The sequence below is a fragment of the Scyliorhinus torazame genome, chromosome 12, assembly GCF_047496885.1.
Source record: "Scyliorhinus torazame isolate Kashiwa2021f chromosome 12, sScyTor2.1, whole genome shotgun sequence".
NCBI classification, from domain to species: domain Eukaryota; kingdom Metazoa; phylum Chordata; class Chondrichthyes; order Carcharhiniformes; family Scyliorhinidae; genus Scyliorhinus; species Scyliorhinus torazame.
In genome coordinates this window covers 201885812-201909274 of record NC_092718.1, presented here as the reverse complement: position 1 = coordinate 201909274, position 23463 = coordinate 201885812, and the positions used below count along the sequence as shown (strand labels likewise).

At 48.1% G+C, this 23463-nt stretch overlaps 1 protein-coding gene across 10 annotated transcripts in view; it reads left to right on the top strand.

Annotated features, from left to right (window-relative positions):
- Positions 1 to 23463, top strand: part of LOC140386874 (hepatocyte nuclear factor 1-beta-like) — a 133600-nt gene that overhangs the window by 55765 nt on the left and 54372 nt on the right. For 4 of the 10 annotated variants that reach the window (XM_072469687.1, XM_072469685.1, XM_072469683.1 and 1 more), the window contains exons 5-6: positions 19046 to 19165; positions 20831 to 20994. In XM_072469687.1, coding sequence (XP_072325788.1) covers positions 19046 to 19165; positions 20831 to 20994 — 284 coding nt within the window. The remainder of the gene's footprint in view (positions 1 to 19045; positions 19166 to 20830; positions 20995 to 23463) is intronic. The other 6 variants (XM_072469692.1, XM_072469690.1, XM_072469688.1 and 3 more) reach the window with 3 other exon arrangements.

Here is a 23463-nt window from a genome sequence, read left to right as displayed (position 1 = left end):
AACTTTACTGCATTGCCTCATTGTGTGTGGGGGTGGGGAGGGGTGCAACAAGAAACTCAGCTTTTGCGATGAATAGTTTTGTGTTGTTGCAGGTCTCCATACTGTGTGTCATGTAATTTGTACCAGGCTTGACTTTAAATTGGTTTACCTACCCTAATTTTTATTTCTCTGTAAAAACGTTGGACGAATCTTACCATATTTTATCAAAGTGTCAGGGTCAGACTGAAAACCAATGTGTAACTCTCCAATTGCACAGGCCAGTTTTTGCTCCAGATCTTGAGCCTCTTTAAAGAAAAATAAATGAGAGGGCGGGATTTACGCCGTCTCTCTGGCAGGCCGGGGCCTGATAGAGCTGGCACCCAGCATCCGGCACCACCAAGATCAGGACGCCATCTGTAAAGGGCGCCCTGATCAGGAATGAACATGAATTCCTCCCCTCCCACACCCCTGGACAAGTATCGGGCCCCCCACCACTACCACGGGCATTCCCCCCCCCCCCCTCACTGCCCGCTCCCCCCATACCTGCAAATTCCCCCTCACTGCCTGCTCTCCCCCTGCCCCTTCCCCCCACCCCCCATAAATGGAATCCCACCCCCTTGGTGCCGAGTCTGCACGTTTTCCCCGTGTCTGCGTGGGTTTCCTCCGGGTGCTCCGGTTTCCTCCCACAGTCCCAAAGATGTGTGGGTTAGGTGGATTGGCTGTGCTAAATTGCCCTTAGTGTCCAAAAAGGTTAAGTGGGGGTTACGGGGATAGGTTAGAGACGTGGGCTTGAGTAGGGTGCTCTTTGTAAGGGCCGGTGCAGAGTCGATGGGCCGAATGGCCTTCTTCTGCACTGTAAATTCTATGGATTCTATGAGAGCCCACACCTGGCACTGCCTCCTGGCACTGCGATCCAGGCACAGGTTAGCCATTTCAGGGGGGCTGTCGATGTCAAACTGTGCCGGGGCAGTGCCATGCATATCTGTCTCCCTCCTGGGGACTCTATTTACCTTTGCAGCCCCCCCCCCCCCCCCCCCCGAGAGAGATCCCCACAACTGTTTCTCGTTTTTAAAAAGCTGTTGTAAACAAACTGAGGGGGGAATCCGGTGGGCAGGGTGGGGGGGGTAGTAATAATATTTAAATTTATTAAAATATATTTAAATGAGGTCATGTGGGCATGGACCTCGTGATGTTGCTGGCGAGGGGCTGGGCAAATCAGGAAACGGGATTCTCTCCGGATTTTCCACTTGCGTTGCAGTTCACTCTGACTGCGATCGCAGGCTGAAAACCGCCCAGAGTATTTGTTTTTGCATCCACCTGCGAAGAATAGCTTTAATTTAAGCCCATCACACGTGTCCTGCATTAAGGATGATTCTGCATCTGTGTTTGGTTCCCCGCTCTAACATCCCCTTCTATCTTTCTGTTGTAGACAATCTTGTGCGCCATGCAGTGTCTGCCTCTCAAATTCAGAAACATGGGGCCAATTGCCATCCCATTGAAATCAATAAGAAAACAATAATTCGGACCAGTACTCTTATTTCCCAGTTTTTACAGGTCTCCCATTTTAAGGTGGACAAGACCAGTTCGGACCCTGCGTTCTTATTTTTCTGCTTTTACTGCTTTACTTGTTCTGTGTTGAGAATCGGGCAGATTCATTAATAGGCAGGTCATATAATGGGAGGGTTCTGCAATTGGAGGGTTTTATAATGGGTGGGGTGATCTAGCAGATTACTGCCTGAGTCGGCGACAGGGTAAATTGCCCCGCCAAATTCCATTTTTAAAAATAAACTAGGACTTCGAGACCCAGTCAGGAAAATAAGCCCCTCCAGTATCTTACCAGCACTCTCTGCTTTTAAAAAATAATAATCTTTATTGCCACAAGTAGGCTTACATTAAGCCGGGAATCGAACCCGGGACCCTGGCGCTGTGAAGCAACAGTGCCAACCACTATGCCAGCATGGTATTTCCTCCCCGCCCCCACCAGCACTCTCTGCTTTTCATACAGTTTTCTGAATTAGCCTTATTTTTTTTTAAAAATATTTTTATTCTCCATTTTCACATTTTCTTCAGAATTTACACCCCACCAACAAGCAGTAAACGGTAACAAATACAATGTCAATCCCCTTATCAACAACAACGGTCCCATCATCCCACCACCCCAAACAACAGCCCACCTGACAATATAAGCATCAAATAAAACAAACCCTCCCAAGGTGGGAAAAGAAAGGAAAAAAGAAAAAGGAATCAGGAATCGCCTATGGCCATCATTGACATATACGGTCCACCCCCCAACTACCCCCCCCCTAATATTCAACGCCATACAATCCTCGAAAGAGTACCGTGAATGACACCCATGAATTGTAGACACCTCCCCCCCCAGACTCCTCCCCTCCACTTCCTCTTGTAAACTCCTCCCCCAACCTCGGTTTCCTCCCCCATCTTTGCACCCCGGCTACATCCACCGAAACATGTTCTACCAGGCTCCGATGGCTGCAGCCCCTCCCCCCACCTCACTCCCGTTCACTGGCCGGCTTAAACCGGCCAGTGTGGAGGACCCCACCCGGGTCTCCTTCCCCCTTGCCCAGTCCCAGGAAAACCAAGAAATCCCCATTAGCACACAACCCCAGCATACACACCCAAGCCCCAAAATGCAAATGAAAATCCCATCTCTTCCCTTGTCCAAATATATACAGCGTCGACTCATTTAGAACATACACCAACACACAGTGAAAAAATAAAGTTACATGAGGCTACATCGGTACACGACCATTTCTCAATTCTGCCACAGTCCTTCTGCCTTCGCAAACTCCTCCGCTGCTTCCGCCATCCCAAAATAAAAGTCCTTGGATTTGTAGGTCACCCTCAACTTAGCTGGATATACTATTCCACACTGCATCTTGCTGATGTACAGTGCCTTCTTCACCCGGCTGAAGGCAGCCCGCCTTCTCGCCAGCTCCACCGTAAAGTCCTGGTATATGCGTATACCAGCTCCAGCCCACTGCACCACCCGCTTCTACTTTGCCCAGCAGAGGACTTTCTCCTTCACGCTATATCTACGGAAACACAGAGTTATTACTCTTGGCGGCTCACTCGCCTTTGGTATAGGCCTCCACAACCGATGAGCCCGATTCAGTTCATATTGGGAGGGATCGTCCCCCTCCCCCAATAGCTTCGCCAACATCGTGGCAAAATACTCTGTCGGCCTCGGGCCTTCCACCCCTTCGGGCAGACCCACAATCCTCAGATTCTGCCACCTGGATCTGTTTTCCCAGGTCTTCCATTTTGGCTCGCAGACCCTTGTTGGTCTCTATCACCCTCCGCAGCTCCTTCCCCATCGAGGTGAGTTGGTCACTATGCTGCGATAATGCCTCTTCCACTTCCTTCAGTGGCTCACCTTGCTCCCGCACCTCCGCCGCTGCGCTCGATACCGCCGCTCTCACCGAGGCAATCGTCTCCTCCACCAGCACTTTCAATACCGCCCCCATCTCCTTCTTCATCGCTTCCATGTGTTTTGTGAACTGTTTTTCAAGTTCCACAGCCATCACCTTGGTCATTTCTTCTGCTGTGAGCGATGCGGCCTCCCCTGGTGCTCCAGCCTCCGCTTTCCTTAAAGTTCCTGCACTGACTTTTTCACTCACCGGCGGACTTCCGTTAACCCCCTTTTTCACAGCCGCTTTTCTCCCAAACCTGGACAGTTCTCCTCCCTGTGCCTTCTAACAGCTTGTACAGCCTCCGGTGCCCCCAAGACTGGGCGTTAAAACTCCAAAATTTCTATTCCCAAGCAGGAGCCCTCCAGTGTGCGGCTGCCTCTCGCCCGCCGTCACCGGAAGTCGCTCGAATTAACCTTATTTTTAACCTTTTCTGCTGCTTGTTGCCACTTGCGAAGTGTAGATTGTCCTGTAGCATTCTTAATGTTGAATTCATGTTACATTTTGATGCAGTTACGTTCAACTAAAGAGAGGTCATGAACCTTTTTGCGCAAAAGAGGAAAATGTGATTCTGACGCTTTTCAGATCTTTATCCTGAAGCATGTGTTAACTCACGTGAGATACCAAGCCCCATTGGACTGCTGTACTGTAAATATAATCAGACTGTAAAAAAATCCAAACAGGGTTAGCACAGGAGTTTTTACTGTAATAGTTAACAATATAACACACTCGGGCGGCACGGTGGCGCAGTGGGTTAGCCCTGCAATCTCACGGCGCCGAGGTCCCAGGTTCGATCCCGGCTCTGGGTCACTGTCCGTGTGGAGTTTGCACATTCTCCCCGTGTTTGCGTGGGTTTCGCCCTCACAACCAAAAGATGTGCAGGCTAGGTGGATTGAACATGCTAAATTGCCCCTTAATTGGAAAAAATGAATTGGGTACTCTAAATTTAAAAAAAAAAACACAATATAACACACTCATAAATAGCGAGTGCGTATCAGTGTAATTGACTAGTATTAAAAGAAACACTTGCATTTACATAGTACCTTTCGCAACCTCAGATGTCCAAAAATGCTACCGAGCCAATGAAGATCCTTTGAAGTGTAGTGGTAATTCTGATGTAGGAAGTTCTGCAACCAATTTATGCACAGCAAACTCCAAAGCAATTCTGCAATCATGTTCAGATATTCTGCGTTAAAGGTGTTACCTGAGGGATACGTATTGGCCATGGACGCCAGGGAGGACACAGCCCTCTTCTTCAAGATCTTTCACACTCGCCTGAGCAGGGAAACAGAGGCCCTGTTTAACTTTGCATCAAAAAGACCTCCAACCCCCTTAGGGCAGGATTTTCCGGTTGTGCCCACCACAAGGCCGGAAATTCCCAATCCTTAAGGTCAATGGACCTCTAAATGCTCCATCAAATTGTCCATCCCACCCGTGACAATCCTCACAGTGGGCATGGCCAGAATATATACCTCTTAGTGCCAGCTTGGATTTGTACTTGAGTGCCTGGAGTGGGACTTGAACCCATAATCATTTGGCTCAGAGGCAGGAATGCTACTAAATTGCTGTAAAATTTGATGAACGATATACATCAAAAATCAATGAGGACATTCAAGGTGAGAGATTGCTCAATAGAGGAAGGATGGCACGATGTAAAGTGGGGGAAAATGATACAGTAGTGTGCAATTGCAAAACAGTCTAGGCAGCGGGATTATCAAGACAACAAAGCACTCACTGAAGAAAGAGTAGATTGAATATGCAAAGTATGAACTCAAGCAGAGGGTGGACTCAATTGCCTTCTTCTGAACTCGTGGATAAAGTCAATCTTTGCCTAATGAGTTTATACCTCCTGGTGTCTGGCATGTTTCCAAGTTAATACAGCTTATTTGATCAAAGGCTATAAAAATAATATTCAGTAACAGTACAGTACTACAAAAGGAAGTGTAGGTTCCTGGAGTGTTTGGTCCATGGAGGATTGTGTCACAGGTTGGCAAGTTTTGTGAGTGCCAAAGGTTTGAGGCGCAACCAAGTTTAAGGGTGATTTGGAATCTGCTTTAGGCAGTCGGGCGATTTGTTTTTCATAGAAGATAGCAGCAGAGCTAGTCCACTTCACAGAGCCACCTCGTGGCCAGAGCGTACAACTACATTGTGACAGTTGACATAACAATTCACAATGGCAATTCACATGAAAGTTTGATCGAAAGTCACGGACGTCAAGAATGCAAGGAATGCAGATGGGAAGTGCTTGCCCTAAACTCAATTTTCAATAGTATAAAGGTATTGGTGATTATTCAGAATAGAGCATGGGTGGAAGATTTCCACCAGTGGGCTATGTTAAGAATCATCTTCTACTGCCAAGGTTTCTGGCATCCTTTCTTGTGATCAATCTTGACATAGAACAAAGATTTCTAGTTTGTTTTTCTGTCAGATCCTCGGTGATGGAGCAGTATTTCTGCAGGAGAGAGCACTGTTCACGGGTAGCAAACCAAACAATCCATTTTTCGAGATTTTGCTGCAAGTTCTTGAAGAAGCACAACAGAATCACAATGGATCGGCAAAGACTACACCAAGTTTTCTCTCTTTTGTTTGGCATTTCCTTCCTGGAGTCTGCATTGACATAGATTCCTCACTGTTTTTACAGCATTGACTAAATCCCAGTGATCTACTGACCTACTGGACCCTGCAGAAAACCACCAGTAACTGCTTACACATATCCAAAGACAGTGTTCACAACATTGACTTTACGACAGAGAAAGATTTGAGACCTGAAAGTGGGAAACGTTTAATGTCCTCTTCGCTGCATTTATTTACATTTTAGCGACTTTTTGGAAAGTGAAACAGAAATCAAATGGCTTAAAATGTAACTATTTGGAGTGATAGTTTTGCACTTTGCTTTCCTGAGGTTGAAGTCGCACTCTTTGCTTTTTGTCCTGGTCTCATTACCCATCTGAGTTAGAATTATATTCCTTTGTCCACTTCTTTAATGATGATAGTTGTACTTCAGGACCTTGTGACAGTTTTCCTCAGGAAGCAGATTGTAAAAATTGCGTTGTGTTCTCAAGGGTAGTGGCCTGGACTCTCCGCCCATGACACTGGAAGCGCGAATTGTGATTGGGCGGAGAATGGGGTGCCCTTTGAAAGTTGAGGTTCATCCCTGGCGCCGAGCCATGTTCCGGGGCCCCGCTGATGGCAGCAACGTGATTTGCGCCCAGTGCCAGACCAAAACTGGCATTTGCATGCGTTAACATATCATTACCGGGCTTGAACCAGTCTGCTCCTTGCCTCCGCAATGCTACAACCCTAGCAGGCGGATATCACGTGGGCGCGATTTACTACAGGTATTTACAAACAGGAACTGGGCGCCATGCTTGCTGAGGGGGAGAGAGAAGGTAAGAAAAATTAGCAATTTGTTATAAACCAAATTGTTATAAAACATTGCGCTTGCTGGGGGGTGGCTCAAGTTGGTACAAGTTACAGGCCCCAGGCTGCTCACTCCGCAGGACCAGCAGCTGTCTCCACGCCCTGCCTGGCCACTGCGTCCCTGCTCCCATCCATCCTGTCCCCGGACAGATTGTCACAACTTGTGTGTCACACCCAGAACCCACATCACGCTGCACTCCCAGGAGCTCCCACCGCCCCTCGCTCAAACCCATCTGTAGGACTTGCCGACACACACGCCTATAAGCACCAAGGCGGTTGGTGACACACCATAACCCTCTCCACTGCACAACCACCCTGCAGGCGAGATAATGCACGTCACACCAAATGAGGACACCCACAGTTGGCCTGACTGGAGAGACAGGACAGGGGCCACAGAGCCTACAACTGACATGGGTTGCAGAAGCCACTGATACCCCTCTCTGCACCCTAGGGGAAGGCGGGAGGTGAGGATAGAGGCTCCCCCGTGACAGTCACTGATGGGGTCAGGGGTGCAGTGTGGTAGGCAACATATTGGGGGAGATGGCTGAGGGGTGGGAGTGGGGTGGGGCAGGGGCATGTGGAGGGTGGAGCTGAAGTGCAACTCAATGTCGCTGTTTAGCCTGTTAGAATCGGATGGGCAAGAGAATATTCATCTTGCTAACATTCCCCCCCCCCCCCCCCCCCCCCATCCCCCCCGCGAGAATGAATTTTGGGGTACAGCCAGGAATGCTGGCTATCTACCTGGGCGCAGCAGCCCTTGTGGACGCACAGAGGCTGCAGGTATAGGCAGTGCTCAGGGAGGACTCTGCACAACAGGTGCCTGCCCAGAAGAGCAGGGGCCAGCTGGTGAGGCTGGAGAGCCAGGTGTTCAACAGGCCAAGGTGGAGGTGCGAAGGAGACACCACGTTTATACCTTTGAGGACCTGCCAGATCGCCTGTGTCACCGAAGAATCCAGCTATCCAGGGAGACCGTGCACCAGCTGCGCCACCTGGAACCGCGGGGAAATGGAGGAGGACGTCTGTTCCTGGTGGCCGTCAATGTGACGATCGCCCTGAACTTTGTTGTCTCGGAGTCTTTCCAGGGGCTGAGTGGCGACCTCTCTGGAATATCTCAGAAATCGGCACACAGGTGCATCTGTGCCCTTTGTGCCTGGGCAGCGGACTGCATAAACTTCAGACGGGACCAGGCCCACCAGCAGACACGGGCAGCAGGATTTGCCACCATCGGTGGCATGCCCCAGGTCCAAGGGGTGAGGGGCACATATGCCCCTCACGGGCACCGGCTCGTGAGGGGGGTACCCTTCATCAACAGGAAGGGCTTCCACTCCCTGAACATGCAGTTGGTGTGCGACCACCAGATGCACATATTGCACCACCAGATGCACATCATGCACATCTACGCCTGATACCTGGGCAGTGAGCACGATGCCTACATCATGGCGCACTCATCGATTTCTAGAACCTTTGAGGCGCGCCCCTGTCCTGAGCCTCAACCATTGACCGAACAGTGTGGACATCTTGGACGTCTTGACCCATGCTGTGATCTACTCACCCAAGGCTTGCACTGCGGACGCCACCATTGGGGGTGTTGGCCTGGGCACGATGCATTTTCGGCATGATCTCCTGCACCTGAAGACAGTTGGATCCTCCAGCTGCACCTGCAGGTGCTGGGACGTTGCTGACACCCCCTCCTGTAGATCCTGGCTCTGTGTCTGCATCACCACCAGGGCTGGGATTCATCTTTCCAGAAATGCAATACCTGTCTGGACTATGACTCATTCCTGGGATCGGACAGCTGAGTTCCTGCCTCCACCTGAAGTGCTGCAGCATGTGTGACGTGCGCATCAGAAAGTGCCTCTTCACGAATATGACTGACCGAGCTGATAGTCTCTGGGATGGTGGACAGTGCTGGTGAATGCAGTGTGAAAGGTCGATGTTGTCCCCGACTGGTCGTCTGGGGTATGCTAGGGTTGTGGCTGAAGCTGATCCTACAAGACAAAAGACAAGACATGGTGAGATCTCGGGAAGGAATGGTCTGGGGGAGAAGGGTGACTCATTTGCTGTAGGGACATCACTATGGTTGACCCATGTCACCTGGAATATAGCCCTCTCTCCCACCTCCCCGGCTAACTCCATCACCCTCTGCTCAGCGGCAGTCAGGATCTGTAGGTCTGGCAGTCCCCCTCCGGTCTTCTCACGTTCCCGGCGGTAATGGGCCATCTTTTCCTGGGGAACAGATAATGGACATTGTGAGACACTTGGACACGGGTTACACGGAAGGTAGGTAGCTGGTGGTCTGTGTGTGCAAGGCACCTGGCCAAAGAGGACAATACAGGGATTGAGGTTTGGTGCGGGGTGGGATGTAAGATGGATGCCGGTAGATTCTTTGTTTTTCCTTTTTTTTAAATAAATTTAGAATACCCAATTCTTTTTTTTCCAATTAAGGGGCAATTTAACGTGGCCAATTCACCTAACCTGCAAACCTTTGGGCTGTGGGGGTGAGACCCACGCAGACTTGGGGAGACTGTGCAAACTCCACATGGACAGTGACCCGGAGCCGGGATCGAAACCGGGTTCTCAGTGCCATGAGGCAGCAGTGCTAACCACTGTGCCACCGTGCTGCCCCTCAGATGGGTTTTGATTGGCCTTTAGGGGGCTGGGAGGACCGGAGGGTGAGGGGGTTTGCGAGGAGTGAGGCACAGGAGTGATGCCAAGAGTGCAAAGATGTTGACTTACCCCAGCTGACCTAAGGAGGTGGTTCATCTTTTTGCAGCACGGTAGCACAGTGGGTAGCACTGTTGCTTCACAGCTCCAGGGTCCCAGGTTCGATTCCCTGCTGGGTCACTGTCTGTGCGGAGTCTGCACGTTCTCCCCCTGTCTGCGTGGGTTTCCTCCGGGTGCTCCGGTTTCCTCCCACAGGCCAAAGATGTGCAGGTTAGGTGGATTGGCCATGCTAAATTGCCCTTGGTGGCCAAAAAAGGTTAAATGGGGATACGGGGATAGGGTGGAGGCTTGGGCTTGAGTAGGGTGCTCTTTCCAAGGGCCGGTACAGACTCGATGGGCCGAATGGCCTCTTCCTGCACTGTACATTCTATGATTCCATGATTCTATGCATGCCAGTCCGCCTGGTGAGGCCCACAGCACCTGCCACCTCCGCCACCCCCACCCAGACCCGGTTAACATCGGCGGGCAGTAGTCTCCTGCCCACTCTGGGGAAGACGGTGTCCCACCTCTCCTCCACCGCTTCCGTTCAAGCTCTGCATCCGCGAACCTTGGGGCTGCTCTCCTCAGTGCTATCTCCTTAGCTGGAATGAAAGTGTGTGTGGGGAGTGGAGCGTTTATAAGCAGCTCCTGCTTGTCAAGCTCTCCACCGCCAATTCCGGCCCTGGCAAATCCAATGCCAGCGCTGATGAGAATTGCACTAGTTCCATGTAGGTAGAGTGCTGGCCCATTAGCATGTCCTGAATTGCTTCGGAGCAGGCGTCCCCAACGGGAATGCGAAACTCCTGCAATTCAGTCCCGGAGTCAACACTTAGGGCTGGTTTCCTCAGCCGCGTGTGTCTCGGAGGCGCGCCGTTCGCTGGCGGCAAGATTCTATCCTCCCGCCGCATGTCACCCGTGGCGGGAAAAATGAATGGCAATATCCAGAGACTTCCGGCCTTGGTCTCTCAAACGGAGAATTCCGCCCAGTGTGTCCATCAAAAGTTTTATAAAAACACAACGAGATGGATGGTGAAAGTGCTAATGTGCTAAAGTTCAATTGGAAAGAATAATAAATTGGTCAGCCTGTTACAGCAATGCCGAAAGCCCTCGCAAACATTGTGCTGGGAAGTCTCTGATCCCCTTTGACCGCGTACTGAGAGGAACTTAAGGGAAAAAAAACAAAGGACAGAGACACGGATAGCTAGTTAACTAATTTAAAATAGATCGCTGCAAAGACATGCAACACTCAGCAACGGATACCAGAAGGTTACAATTGTCGGAAAGTGATTCAGAATTGTTTTGCAAAGTAGCGTAGCAGTGTATGGCAGCATAATCATTTATTACTTTGTACAATTACGTGAGCGTATGATGCCTGATCCTAACTATTACTCTTTAGTTCACTCACTGGTAAATAACTGTACCTCTAATTTTGGTCTCACCCACCCTTTCTTCAAAATGTCCGCCTTTGAAGAAATTAAGGAGACAGAAGTTGCTGACAAGAGAAATATATACAGTGGGTGAGAAGGTGCACTATTGTTCGAACCCTGCTCTCTTATAGTTAAATATCACGCAGTATGGGCACCAAACGAAAGACACTGGGCACTTAAGGGGGTGCTCAGCATTTGGGCTTGTATCCATTGGGGTTTAGTAGACTGAGAGTTGATCTTATTGAAACAACTGAGATCTCGAGGGGACCTGGCAGGGTGGATGCTGAGAGGGTGGTTCCCCTTGTGGGAGAGACAGTTCAAAAATAAGCGGTCTCCCGTTTAAGACGGAGGTGAAGAGAAATGTTTTCTCTCAGAGGGTCCTGAGTTTGTGGAACTCTCTTCCACAGAGATGTAGAGGCGGGGTCAATGCCTATTTTTAAGGCTGAGTTAGATCGATTCTTGATTGACAAAGGGAGTCAAAGGGTATGTGAGGAGAGAAGGAGTTGAGGCCACAACCACAATCATAATCTCACTGAATGACAGAACAGGCTCGAGGGGCTGAATGGCTTCTTCCTGCTCCTAATTCATATGTTTGTATGTATGTCTGTACGTAGTTTAAATTATGATGGTCTTAGTTGTGGTGATATGCATCACTGTAAATACACAAGGGGTTAATGTAAATACACTACAACTAAGTAAACACTAGAGGGAGCATCAGAGACACCATGACATGCAGACATACAGCTAATGAACATATAGAATAGGACATGACCAATGGGCAGTCATGACACCCAGAGGTCACTACCACAAGGGGGCATTACACAACCCATATATGAGGACAGGGCACACATGCTCTTTCTCTTTCCACAGGCGACACTTAGAGAGTAGGACAGGGGCAGATCAGAAGCATCACACCCACCACGTGGCTTAGAGCAGACTGGTTAGTTAGACTGAGCTACTATAGCAAGATTAGCAGGCGATTCGAACTCAAGTAGGAGAATTGTTAACTGTTCAATAAATGTGTTAAACCTATCTCCAAGTCTGAACCTTCCTTTGTCAGAGCGTACATCAAGGAAGAAGCTTATGCTACATGAAGAAGCATAACACAACATTAGTGTGATGGATGTGTCTTCTATCAGACATTTTGCATAAATATGGGGTGGGATTCTCCGGTCGCCGAAATCGCTTTCGGCTTTCGGCCGTAGAATCCCCTTTTGCACTGAAACGGCACCGCACACCGTTGGGATGGCCTCAGGACGTCACCTGAGGCCCTCCCACGATCCTCCGCCCCCCGATGGGCCGAGTTCCCGATGAACACTGATCCTTTTTATTTTGTGGACCACACGTGGCGGCTGCGGACTGAGTCCAGCGCCACCACAATCGGGAGGGGGTGGGGGGGGGCACTCCGCTGGCAGTGGGGCCTTCTTCGGGGGCTGGGGGGACCGGTGTGGGTGGTCTGGGGGGTGGCGAGGCTGGTTACAGGGGGGGCAATTTTTAGCAGGCCGGGACTGCACTCAGCTGGTGCCATGTTGCATGCGCGGCCACAGACTCGGTAATTCTCCGGCCATATCCGTAGGTAAAGCTGGGGGTTTTACGTTACGTGCCTGCTAGTCCCCCACCAGATGGAGGATCGGTGCAGCTTTTGCGCCATTTTTTCTGGTGTAAAACGCCACTGTTTCCATGACGACGTTGGCACTTAGTCTGCAAATCGGAGAATCCAGCTCATGGTGTTGTGAGTTGGAGGCTACAATGTTTTCTGATAATGGAGACGTGATGGCGAAAGTTTCCCAAGAAATATATGTGACACTTCTAAGAAAAGCATACTGTGGTGATATGCATATGCATAGTAATGTATATAGTTAGATATATAACCTCCGAACAGCAGGTGGGGACGGAGATCCACCTTGTGACTCCAGAGATCAGGCAGTTGGTAGTAAGTCATACTAGAGGACACTCGCATTAGAAGTAGCCCCAGGAGAACTCACTTATTCGTTATCGTTTGTATTATAGTTTGTCAGTTATCTTTCCACGTGTTTATTTTGTTAATCAACTACCCTACTCATCAAAGAACTAGATGATCTGTGTGCATCTTTTCCACAGCCACAGCACAGAACATAACACACACCGTACACAAGACTTTCAAAAAAGTAAGGTGGGGAAGTGTTCTAGGAAGTATTGCTGAAAAAGACACATGCTGTCTAAACTTTCCATCTTGCAATCATCAGGACAGATCACCAGATTACCAGCGGTAAAGGGAACAACAATCTATACTGCATGAGGAGAGAGTGCGATCTGTCCTGATGAGACAAAACGTTTTGACAGCATGTGTCTTTTTTCAGCAGTACTCCAGCTCTGTACTCCAAAACGACTATTTATGGGAAATAACTGTGACTTATAGCAAGTCCATACTATATGGAATACTTCTAACGTATTACTATTACGTTTCCCAATGCTTTATCCAGGGTCTGTTGGTGAATATAAGGGGCGTGGTTCTCCGGCCCCCCAGCCGTGTATTTCCCGGCGGCGGGATTCGTCTGCGACGGGATTCTCTACTCCCGCCACTTTGTCAATGGGATTTCCCATTGAAGCTACCCGACACCAGGAGACCCGTGAGCTGGGGTGCGCTGCCAGCGGGACCAGGGAATCCCACCAGCAGCAAATGGTCGGAGAATTCCGGCCAAGGCATTTCTTAATGCACATCATGGCAAGGGAGTTGGGAGGAAGACTCGAGAAAAAGTGCTTCCTGAAGCCACCCAGTGCCAAAGCTTCGCAATACATTGGTTGGGATTTTCCCGCCTCGCTGCGGCGGGTTCTCCTGTGGTGGATGGGGTGAGCCGATCAAATCTCCTTTGACTTTGGAGGGACTGGGAGATGCTGCCAGCGGGAGAGGCTGGAAAATCCCGCCCATTGTTACAGTTGACATAAGCAAAATTGAATGGTAGGTGTTAGCATCAAAATTTCTGATGGTTACCTTGGGCGCGATTCTCCAACCGGGTCGGAGAATCGCCGGGGGCCGGCGTGAATCCCGCCCCCACCGTGTCCCGAATTCTCCGCCACCGGAGATTCGGCAGGGGTGGGAATCGCGCCACGCCGGTCAGCGGGAATCCCCCGGCGATTCTCCGGTCCGCGATGGGCCGGAGTCCCTCCGCTGTCAACCCACGCCAGCCGGCGTGGATTGAACCACCTTTCGAACGGCGGGACAAGGCGGCGCGGGCGGGCTCCAGGGTCCTGGGGGGGGGGCGCGGGGTGATCTGGCCCCGGGGGGTGCCCCGACGGGGGCCTGGCCAGCGATCGGGGCCCACCGATCCGCGGGCGGGCCTGTGCCGTGGGGGCACTCTTTTCCTTCCGCCTTCGCCATGGTCTCCACCATGGCGGAGGCGGAAGAGACCCCCTCCACTGCGCATGCGCGGGGATGCCGTGAGCGGCCGCTGACTCTCCCACGCATGCGTTGCCCGGCCAAGTCATTTCCGCACCAGCTGGCGGGGCGGAAATCAGTCCGGCTCGGGCCTAGCCCCTCAAGGTGAGGGCTCAGCCCCTCAAGATGCGGAGAATTCCGCACCTTTGGGGCGGCGCGATGCCGGACTGATTCGCCCCATTTTTGGCGCTTGTCGGCGGACATCGCGCCGACTGCAGAGAATCCCGCCCCATAGTTGGAAAAAACGTCACCAAAAATCATGACAAAGGGAAGTCAAGTTTGTGGATATGAAATGTGAAACCTGTCTATATTTTGCACATATTATAGTTATTCTGATTATACTATAACACAAAGCACCTCACAACCGTCAGATGTAAGTGTCAAAGATGGATTTCATCTGACTTTTGGTTTTGCAGTATTTTCTCAGCATTCTCCCGGCATGTTTTGACTTACTGTCTTAAGCCTGCAAAGACCCTGCTGATTTCAGCTTTTCAGGTCGATGAAGAGCTGCAAGCAATCTGAAGAAGACTAGATCAAAATAGCCTGGAAGAGCTGTCACATTGACGAGCAGAGCGTACTGGAATCGCAGCTGACCAGCGCATTTGTTAACGCGTCCCGCAAATTCTTCTCAGCACACGCTCACTGGTGCTGGGAATAGTCAGGGATATCACGTTCAATCACTAGGTTATCTGGTTTGAACTGCAGCAATAGTGGGAATTCAGCAATTACCATCCCTTGCTTAAGGAAGGGTGAAGAACCAGTCAAGAATTCTAATCTTGATCATAATGTCCGGGAATTCCAGATGGCAATTGCCAATGGCTATTAGGTGAGGTTCAAGCTCAATGTGCAGACCCGAATGGTCACTCCAGAAAGTACAGGAGGGCACCAATACCTGCACCATTAGTCAATGTCTTCAGAAATGTAAAAGATTTACAAAGGACTTCACAAACAAGCATGTCTTACATGGCCAATGCAAGAGCAGACTTTCCTCCTTCTGACAGTTTTACAGGAGATTGGGTTGTAAAATAAAGGCTTTTTATTGGCCGTGGACCATTGTTTGACCACTGGGCAAAAGAGCCAGTTAAGTATTTTACTGTCTTGCTGATGTTTACAAGGCAAGCCATTACAGCGTTGGCTTGGGTTAAAGATGAAGAATCAGACTCCACTACTGAGTTTACATAGCGAATTAATGAACGTTTATGGAAGCTTTACAAAAAAAGACTGTTACTTCACCACACCTTTAATCAAATACCTCCATTTTGATACCCAAATATGTTGACCTGAGCAACTAATCCTCATGTAAGAAAACTAATGATCAATCAGTGTTGGTTACATTAAGACGATTCACAGATATGGCAAGTAAGGCTACATTGTAGACCTGAGGAAGGGACGACCACTTGCTGAGGGAGTGGGCCTTTGGGTGTATAGGTTTGGTTATACTTGGCTGCGTACTTTGGGCAATCGTTGTCTGTTGGAGTTGCTTCATTGCCTTTGGAATCATGGAGGAACTCTCCTGAGGTTTTGCTGACATTGATTACAAGTTTATCCTCCTTCATTGTTTTCCCTCTTCAGGAGTTGGCGGTATTAGGGAGGAAGTTACACATTCCCGTACCAGCCTCCCCGAACAGGCGCCGGAATGTGGCGACTAGGGGCTTATCACAGTAACTCCATTTGAAGCCTACTTGTGACAATAAGCGATTTTCATTTCATTTCATTTTTCATGCTAACTTCGAGTGGCCAAGGGGAAACATTACACGGAAGAAAGACCTCTTCCTATCCCAAATCTTCATAGGTTTGCATTTTAATTTAGAAATAATATTCTGGCAAATCCATTATCTTTCTTGAGGAGATGAATTATTTTGCCCCTGATTTTCCTGGTCTGCACATGAGGTTTGGCCAAGGGAGAAGCTGGAAGGAGGGTGATGGGACATTTGCTCTTGAGTCCTTGTCTACTGCTCCATTGAACCAGCCGCTATTTGTTTATCAAGGGTGCCCTGTTAGAGGGTTATCGCTCCGATATTTCCTCCACACTGGTTAGCATCCCATGCAGTGCCCTTCTGCAAGGAGATCAGGAACTTCAGCAGGGAATGGCCAAGTTGTGAGTCCATATCAGACAACACCATTCCATGACTGCTCTGCCCCGAAATAATGTCCTTGATTCATTGCCTGCTGAGGCTGCACCCTGGGCCATTTTGCTTGCAGGGTTTTATCTGTCGGTGGAGTTTCGCCATTGCCTTCCACTCTCAGGGGCAGGGCAAGAAGACAAGTTCGAAAATGGAACAGGGATTGACCTTGCGCCGTTGGTATTATTCTGAACCACATACCAGCCTTCCAGCCAGCTCAGCTAACCAGGCCACTCTATGGCATTGCAAATTGTGCTGGTTTCCCCACTTGGCCTATCAATTAAACCTCCGCCACATGAGCAAATGAATGAATCATCGGCCAGATGTGGAAATATTATGTTCTAACATTCACCACTCCTGAAGCTCTGTCCCAGTGGACCTCTGATAGCCCACTGGATTATCCAGTGCATGAGCATTGATAGTGAAAAATCCCTGGATAGTGATCAGGAGCTGCTTCTATCCTTCCTGACAACGGAAGCCAATTGCAATTAGGACCAGCTAATGCAGAGCAAGCTCCGTAATGCTTAGCTCCTGGTACATTATTCCTTTGAGCCCCATAGGGAGCCAGAGGTTTCAAAAACGTTCAGAGTCATACAACCATAGAGATTTTACAGCAGGGAAAAAGGCCCTTCAGCCAAGTGTGCCCGCGTCGGCCATCAAACAGCTATCGACTCTATTCCCATTTTCCAGCACTTGTAGCCTTCTATGCTATTGCACTTCAAGTGCTCATCTAAATGCTTATTAAATGCTGTGAGGGTTCCCGCCCCCACCACCCTTTCAGCCAGAGTTCCAGATTCCTACCACCCTCAAATCCCCTCTAAACCTCCTGCCCTCACTTTAAGTCTGGTTATTGACCCCTCTGCTATGAGACAACATTGCTTCCTATCCATCCTATCTATGCCCGTCATAGTTTTATACACCTCAATCCCCCCCCCCCCCCAACCCCCTCAGCCCTCTCTGCTCCAAGGAGAAGTAACAAAATTACTAGTGTCCACAGAGAATCTGTGATTTCTGGGCAGCTTATAGAAGCTTATAGAAGGAGCTGCTGAAAGAACAAACAAACGTCACAATGTCAGAAAAATGAAGGAAGTTGGCAATTGTGAAAAATGGTGACAGCAGTTACACTGGAATATTCAATAATGCCATCACCCCAGCATTGCCCAATGTTTGTCCTGGACATGAGTTGAACTGCTTGTGTTGGCAAGTTTCCAGCTAGAAACAGAATTTTTGTTTTCATTGCCACTGAAAGGCTGCTTTCAAGGGACGATGATCGAGGGACGACTAAACAGATCTGTCAATCATAAATAACACAAGTTACGATAATTGAGCTCATTTTTCACAGTGGAAATAGTCTGCGACTCAAATGTTCTCTTTTTCAGCGACTCCGCTCCTGTTCTCTGGGACTTTTGGTCTCGATTCTTCTGGCTTATCAGCTCATTTCCCGTGTTTTAAACCTCCTCTCTGCCTAAGCCTTACTCCACCTATATTAACCCTTTGCATTTTCTCTCTCTTCCTCTTATTCATTATCTACTGTTTTTCTCCCCCCGCCCTTTTGTCATATTCCAGAGCCGTTGTTTGCAAAATGGATGTTTCCACTTCCAGGAAAAACTAGAAGCAGAGGACACAATCTCAGACTAAAGGGACGATCCTTTAAAACCGAGATGAGGAGGAATTTCTTCAGCCAGGGGGTGGTGAATCTGTGGAACTCTTTGCCACAGAAGGCTGTGGAGGCCAAATCACTGACTGTCTTTAAGACAGAGATAGATAGGTTCACTTGATTAATATGAGGATCAGGCATTATGGGGAGAAGGCAAAAGAGTGGGGATGAGAAGAATATCAGCCATGATTGAATGGTGGAGCAGGCTCAATGGGCCGAGTGGCCTAATACTGTTCCTTCGCCTTATGGTCATATGGTCTTACATGTGGACCGTCTCTGTCTCTAATTCATCAGCTTGTGTATTCAAACTCAACTGCAAGATTTGATTACATAACCTAGGCTGATGTTCCAGTGTAGTACTGAGGGGGTTCTGCACTTTTGGAGCTGCTGTCTTTTATAAAACTGAGGCCCCAACTGCCCTCAGTTTTGTAAACAAAAAAAACATGCCTTGTCATTTCTTGAGGATCAGGTGCATTCACCCCCATTCTCCCGAATATTTATCCCTCAACCAAAACCTCAAACAGATTGGCTGGTCATTTACCTCGTTGCTGTTTGTGGGAACTTGCTATGTAAACATTGGTTGTCACGGGAGTCAACTACTAGTAGAGTTCTTTAAAAAGTTGCAGGTAACACCTACTTTGTCTCAGTCTTGGTCTTTTTGAAGATTTACTATGTTGACTGTGGTGGCTGCATTACATAACGGCTTAATTGGCTACAAAGCCCTTTGGTCTGCTCTGAGGATGTTGGACATTCTATATAAATACACATTTTTCTGTTCTTCCACATGGGTTTCACTACAGAAATGCAATTTGTTGTTGTCTGTCCGTGTTTTTGTCAAATTTATTTATTTTTTCATTTTATCTTTCTTTTCTCCCCATTTTCTCCCCTCGTAGGCCACTCGCTGCCCGGTATCTTCCTTCATGAAGGAAGTCAAGGTGCTCTTGGCTATGAACATCTCCACAACCATCAGTGCCCCAACATGGCCAGCTGGCAGGAGGTGCTACTCAGTCAGGGTGAGCCGGGCAGTAGTGCTTTTATTTCCTCAGGATGTTACGCCTCACTGACAAAACCCGCCCAACCAAGGCAAGCCTTGGACAGCCGTGAGAGTCGGCCTCAGTAATCTTCATACTGTGAGAGACTCTCAACCTCATCCCCATCGTCCCCTCCCCTATAAGCAAGTTGGACTGAAAGAAATGCTTCGTCTGCTGTACTTCTAACAGCTATAAACAGCAGTTCTAGAGTTTGATGCTAACTTTATCTCTTGTTCATCCAAGAGTGCAAGGTTTAAAGTGGCTGCTTCACTAACATTGAAGTACACTGCTCACAAGGATCTTCCTGCTCACAAGCACTTTCTGTGCGCAAGACCTGCCATGACATTTGTTTGTGTTGTGCTACCATCCTGTTTGATGTGACACAGATTACCTCTTCTTAAATGTATCTCACCCCTGAGAAATCTGTACAAATTCTGTTAACCTGATGTGAAGGGCACACTCTTTTCCCCTAAGGACACCACTCCAATCAGCCACGGAGATTTAGGTACAGGTTGGCAAGGCTCAAGTATTAGGGACTCAGATATGCGCATGGGGCATTGTAAGAGTTTAACCAAAACAGAGAACTTGTACACTTCCTGCTTCTTGGCCCTTTGATCCAGTCTTCCCATTAAGGCATTCCCATCAAATGGTTAGCACTGCTGCCTCACAATGCCAGGGACCCGATTTGATTCTGACCTTGGGTGACTGTCTGTGAGAAGTTTGTGCATTGTCCCTGTGTCTGCGTGGGGTTCCTCCGGGTGCTCCGGTTTCCTCCCACAGTCTAAAGATGTGCAGGTTTGGTGGACTGGCCATGCTAAATTGCCCATTAGTGTCCAGTGGTGTGCAGGTTAGTTTATGGGGATAGGGTGGGGTGGGCGGGGGTAGAATGCTCTTTCGGAGGGTCGGTGCAGACTCAGTGGGCCGAATGGCCTCTTTCTGCACTTTAAAGATTCCAACTTGCAGGGTTACCTGGGACTGAGTGGGAAGAATCCCAGGCTGTAGTGACAGGTCCATCCCTCCATGCGCAGTTAATAAACCAGGTTGGTCGGTCAATCATCAGCGGTAAGGTGGAAATTTGCCGATCTGTTGGGTTGATGTGTCATTCCATATGACTGACTGCCATTGCAGATCATGGCCCAAATGAGTATCCTGTTCAGAATTAATGGGGAGTGGTGAAGCACTTTCAAAGAATATTGGAGCTTTGTCACCAGTTACATGAGTCAGGACTGCATCTAGATTTTATCGCATAGTGCAACTTAAAAAAAGCTAATGGAGAATTATTTTTAACAGAAGAAAGGCTGAAGTTCTGAACTGCATTTATCATCTTGGTTTTCCTCCGTTATAAAGTTAAATGTCCCCTTTGACATGTGTCATAGTTTGATGTTCTTATCACACCTAGTTTTGTGCCCAGTAATACTGATCTTCATATCCTAATGATTAGTGGGAAGGCAGGCAGAACATTGACTGACATACTTAAATACACCAGAGACCTTTCACCTTTGCCCCCACCACCGCGCCGGTGTTTGTTTACTTCATGTGTTCTTTTTTTTTTGTTTGCTCCCAGTTGGGCCTTGTTGCTTCAGAGGCTAAAATAGAATTCAATCTATTTCGATGCGTTTGATTTTTAATTTATGTTTTTTTGTGCAGCAGGTGTGCGATATGGCCAGCAAGCGACCAATGAAGTCTCCTCTTCCACGGCAATCAGCCACCATGGTAACAGTGCCATGGTAACAAGCCAAACAGTTTTACAGCAAGTCTCGCCAGCCAACCTGGACCCAAGCCACAGTCTGCTGTCACCTGATGGCAAGATGGTAAGTACACCTGCACCATTGTAACTGCAGTGCTGATAAGATAAGGGGTCTGAGAAGACAAAACAAACAAGTCTCTTTTTAATGGCGGACGGGCTCATACAAAACAATGAGAGCTTTGTAGGAAAGGATGGTCTGGAATCCAAAATAAGTTAAAACTGAGAGGCAGTGCTGTAACCCTTAGCCTGCACAGCACTAAAGGTGCAGGTTCTGTACTCGACCAATAAAACTGACAAAGAAACCTTTTTCAATTTATTGATTAAATGCATTGTAAAGTTCTGTTCTTGGCATGACATTATTCTTTATCACTGACATTGATAATAAGCTCATTTGTTTTATTTTCTATGCTCCCGTTTCTTTGGCATCCCCTGTCTGGTATTGCCTACATAACAGTCACTGCATTCCAAACCTATTTCATTCTGTGTGAACACAAGAAACGGGCGCAAGAGTAGACAAAATGGCCTGTCATGCCATTCGATACGACCCTGGCTGATCTTGGGTTTCGACTTCACTTTTCTGCCCGCTCCCCATGTCCCATGATTCCCTGAGAGACCACACATCTGTCTGCCCCAGTCTTAAATGCATCCAACGATGGAACATCCACAAAGCTCTGGGGTCGAGAGTTCCAAAGATTCACAACCCTTTGAGGGCATCGATTTCCCCTCGCCTCAATCTGAAATGACCGACTCCTTATCCCGAGACCCTGCCCCTCATGTTGGATTCCCCAGCCAGCGGAAAAAACCTCTCGGCATCCACCCAGTCAAACCCCTTCAGAATCCTGTACATTTTGATGAGATTGTCCCTCATTCTTCTCAACGCCGGAGAAAATAGACCCAATTTGCTCAGCCTCTCGTCATAGGGCAGCCCTCACATCCCAGGGACCCATTTAGTGAACCTTCACTGCACCCCCTCCAATGCAATTATATCTCCTCTAAAACTTGGAGATCAAAACGGCACTCAGTGCTCCAGATGTGGTCTCACCAAAACACAGAACAGCCCTAGCAAGGCATCTTTATTCCTATACTCTAGCTCCCTTACAATAAAGATCAACATGCCACTTGCTTTCCTATTTGCTTGCTATACCTATATGTTAACTTTTTGTGTCCTTTGTGTGAGCACACCCAAGTCTCTTTCAAAATCCACACTTACATATTTCTCACCTTCAAAAAAATTCAGCTCTTCTATTCTGTCAACCAAAGTAAATAACTTCACACTTCCTTACATTAAAAACCATCTGCCATTCGTCATCCACTCACCAACCTGTCGATATCTAATTGCATCCTCTCTATGCCCTTCCTACATTTTACCTTTCCACCTAGCTTTGTATAATCAGCAAACTTAGATACATTGCCCACTGTCTCTTCATCTAACTCATTGATATAGATTGTAAAATAGCTGAGGCCCCAGCACTGACTATTTTAGTAGTCCACTATGCCACATCATCCAACTTGAAAAAGTTACATTTCTGCCCATTCTCTGCTTCCTATGTGTTGACCAATCCTCAATCCATGCTAATGTATTATCTCCAACTCTATGCACCCTTATCTTGTCTATTAATCTTTTGTGTGGCGCCTTATTAAAAGCCTTTTTTGAAATCCAGGTATATGACATCTGGTGGTTCCCCTTTATCTACCTTACTCGTCACATCCTCAAAAAGTGCCAATAAACTTGTTAAACAGGATTTCCCTTTAGTAATGCCATATTGATTTGTTCTAACCATACTATGCTTTTCTTTTTCTTTTATAAATTTAGAGCACCCAATTATTTTTTTCCAGTTAAGTGGCAATTTAGCGTGGGCACTCCACCTTGCCTGCACATCTTTTGGGTTGTGGGAGTGAAACCCACGCAGACACGGGGAGAATGTGCAAATAATACTACGTTTTTTTAGGTACATTGTTAACACTTCCTTAATAACAGATTCCAGCATTTTTCCAACAACTGAAGTTAGGCTAACTGGCCCACAGTCCCCTGTTTTCTCTCTCTCACCTTTCTTGAAAAGCGGAGTAACATTGGCCAACTTCAAATCTAATGGAAGTGTTCCCAAACCCAATGAATTCTGGAAAATCACAGCCAGCGCACGCACTATTTCTGTAGGTATCTCCTTTACAACACTTGTGTCGGGGCCATCAACCGGGAGTTGTCCCATTTTAGTCCCTTACGTTTCTCTAATACTTTTTCTCTGTTGATATTAATTTCTCTAATTCCCTCATACTTTTTATCCCCTAGTTTACCATCTATTTCTGGAAATAAAACTTTTGCCTTCTACTATGAAGACAGACAAAAGAAAGTTCAATGCCTCGACCATTTCCTCATTCCCCATGATAATTTCTTCTGTCTCTGATTCTAATGGACTAACATTAACTTTAGCTACCCTCTTCCTTTTTATACATTTATAAAAGCTTTACAATTTGCTTTATCTTACTGGGTAGTCTTATATTACTGGCTAGTTTTATCTCATGTTTGATTTTTTTC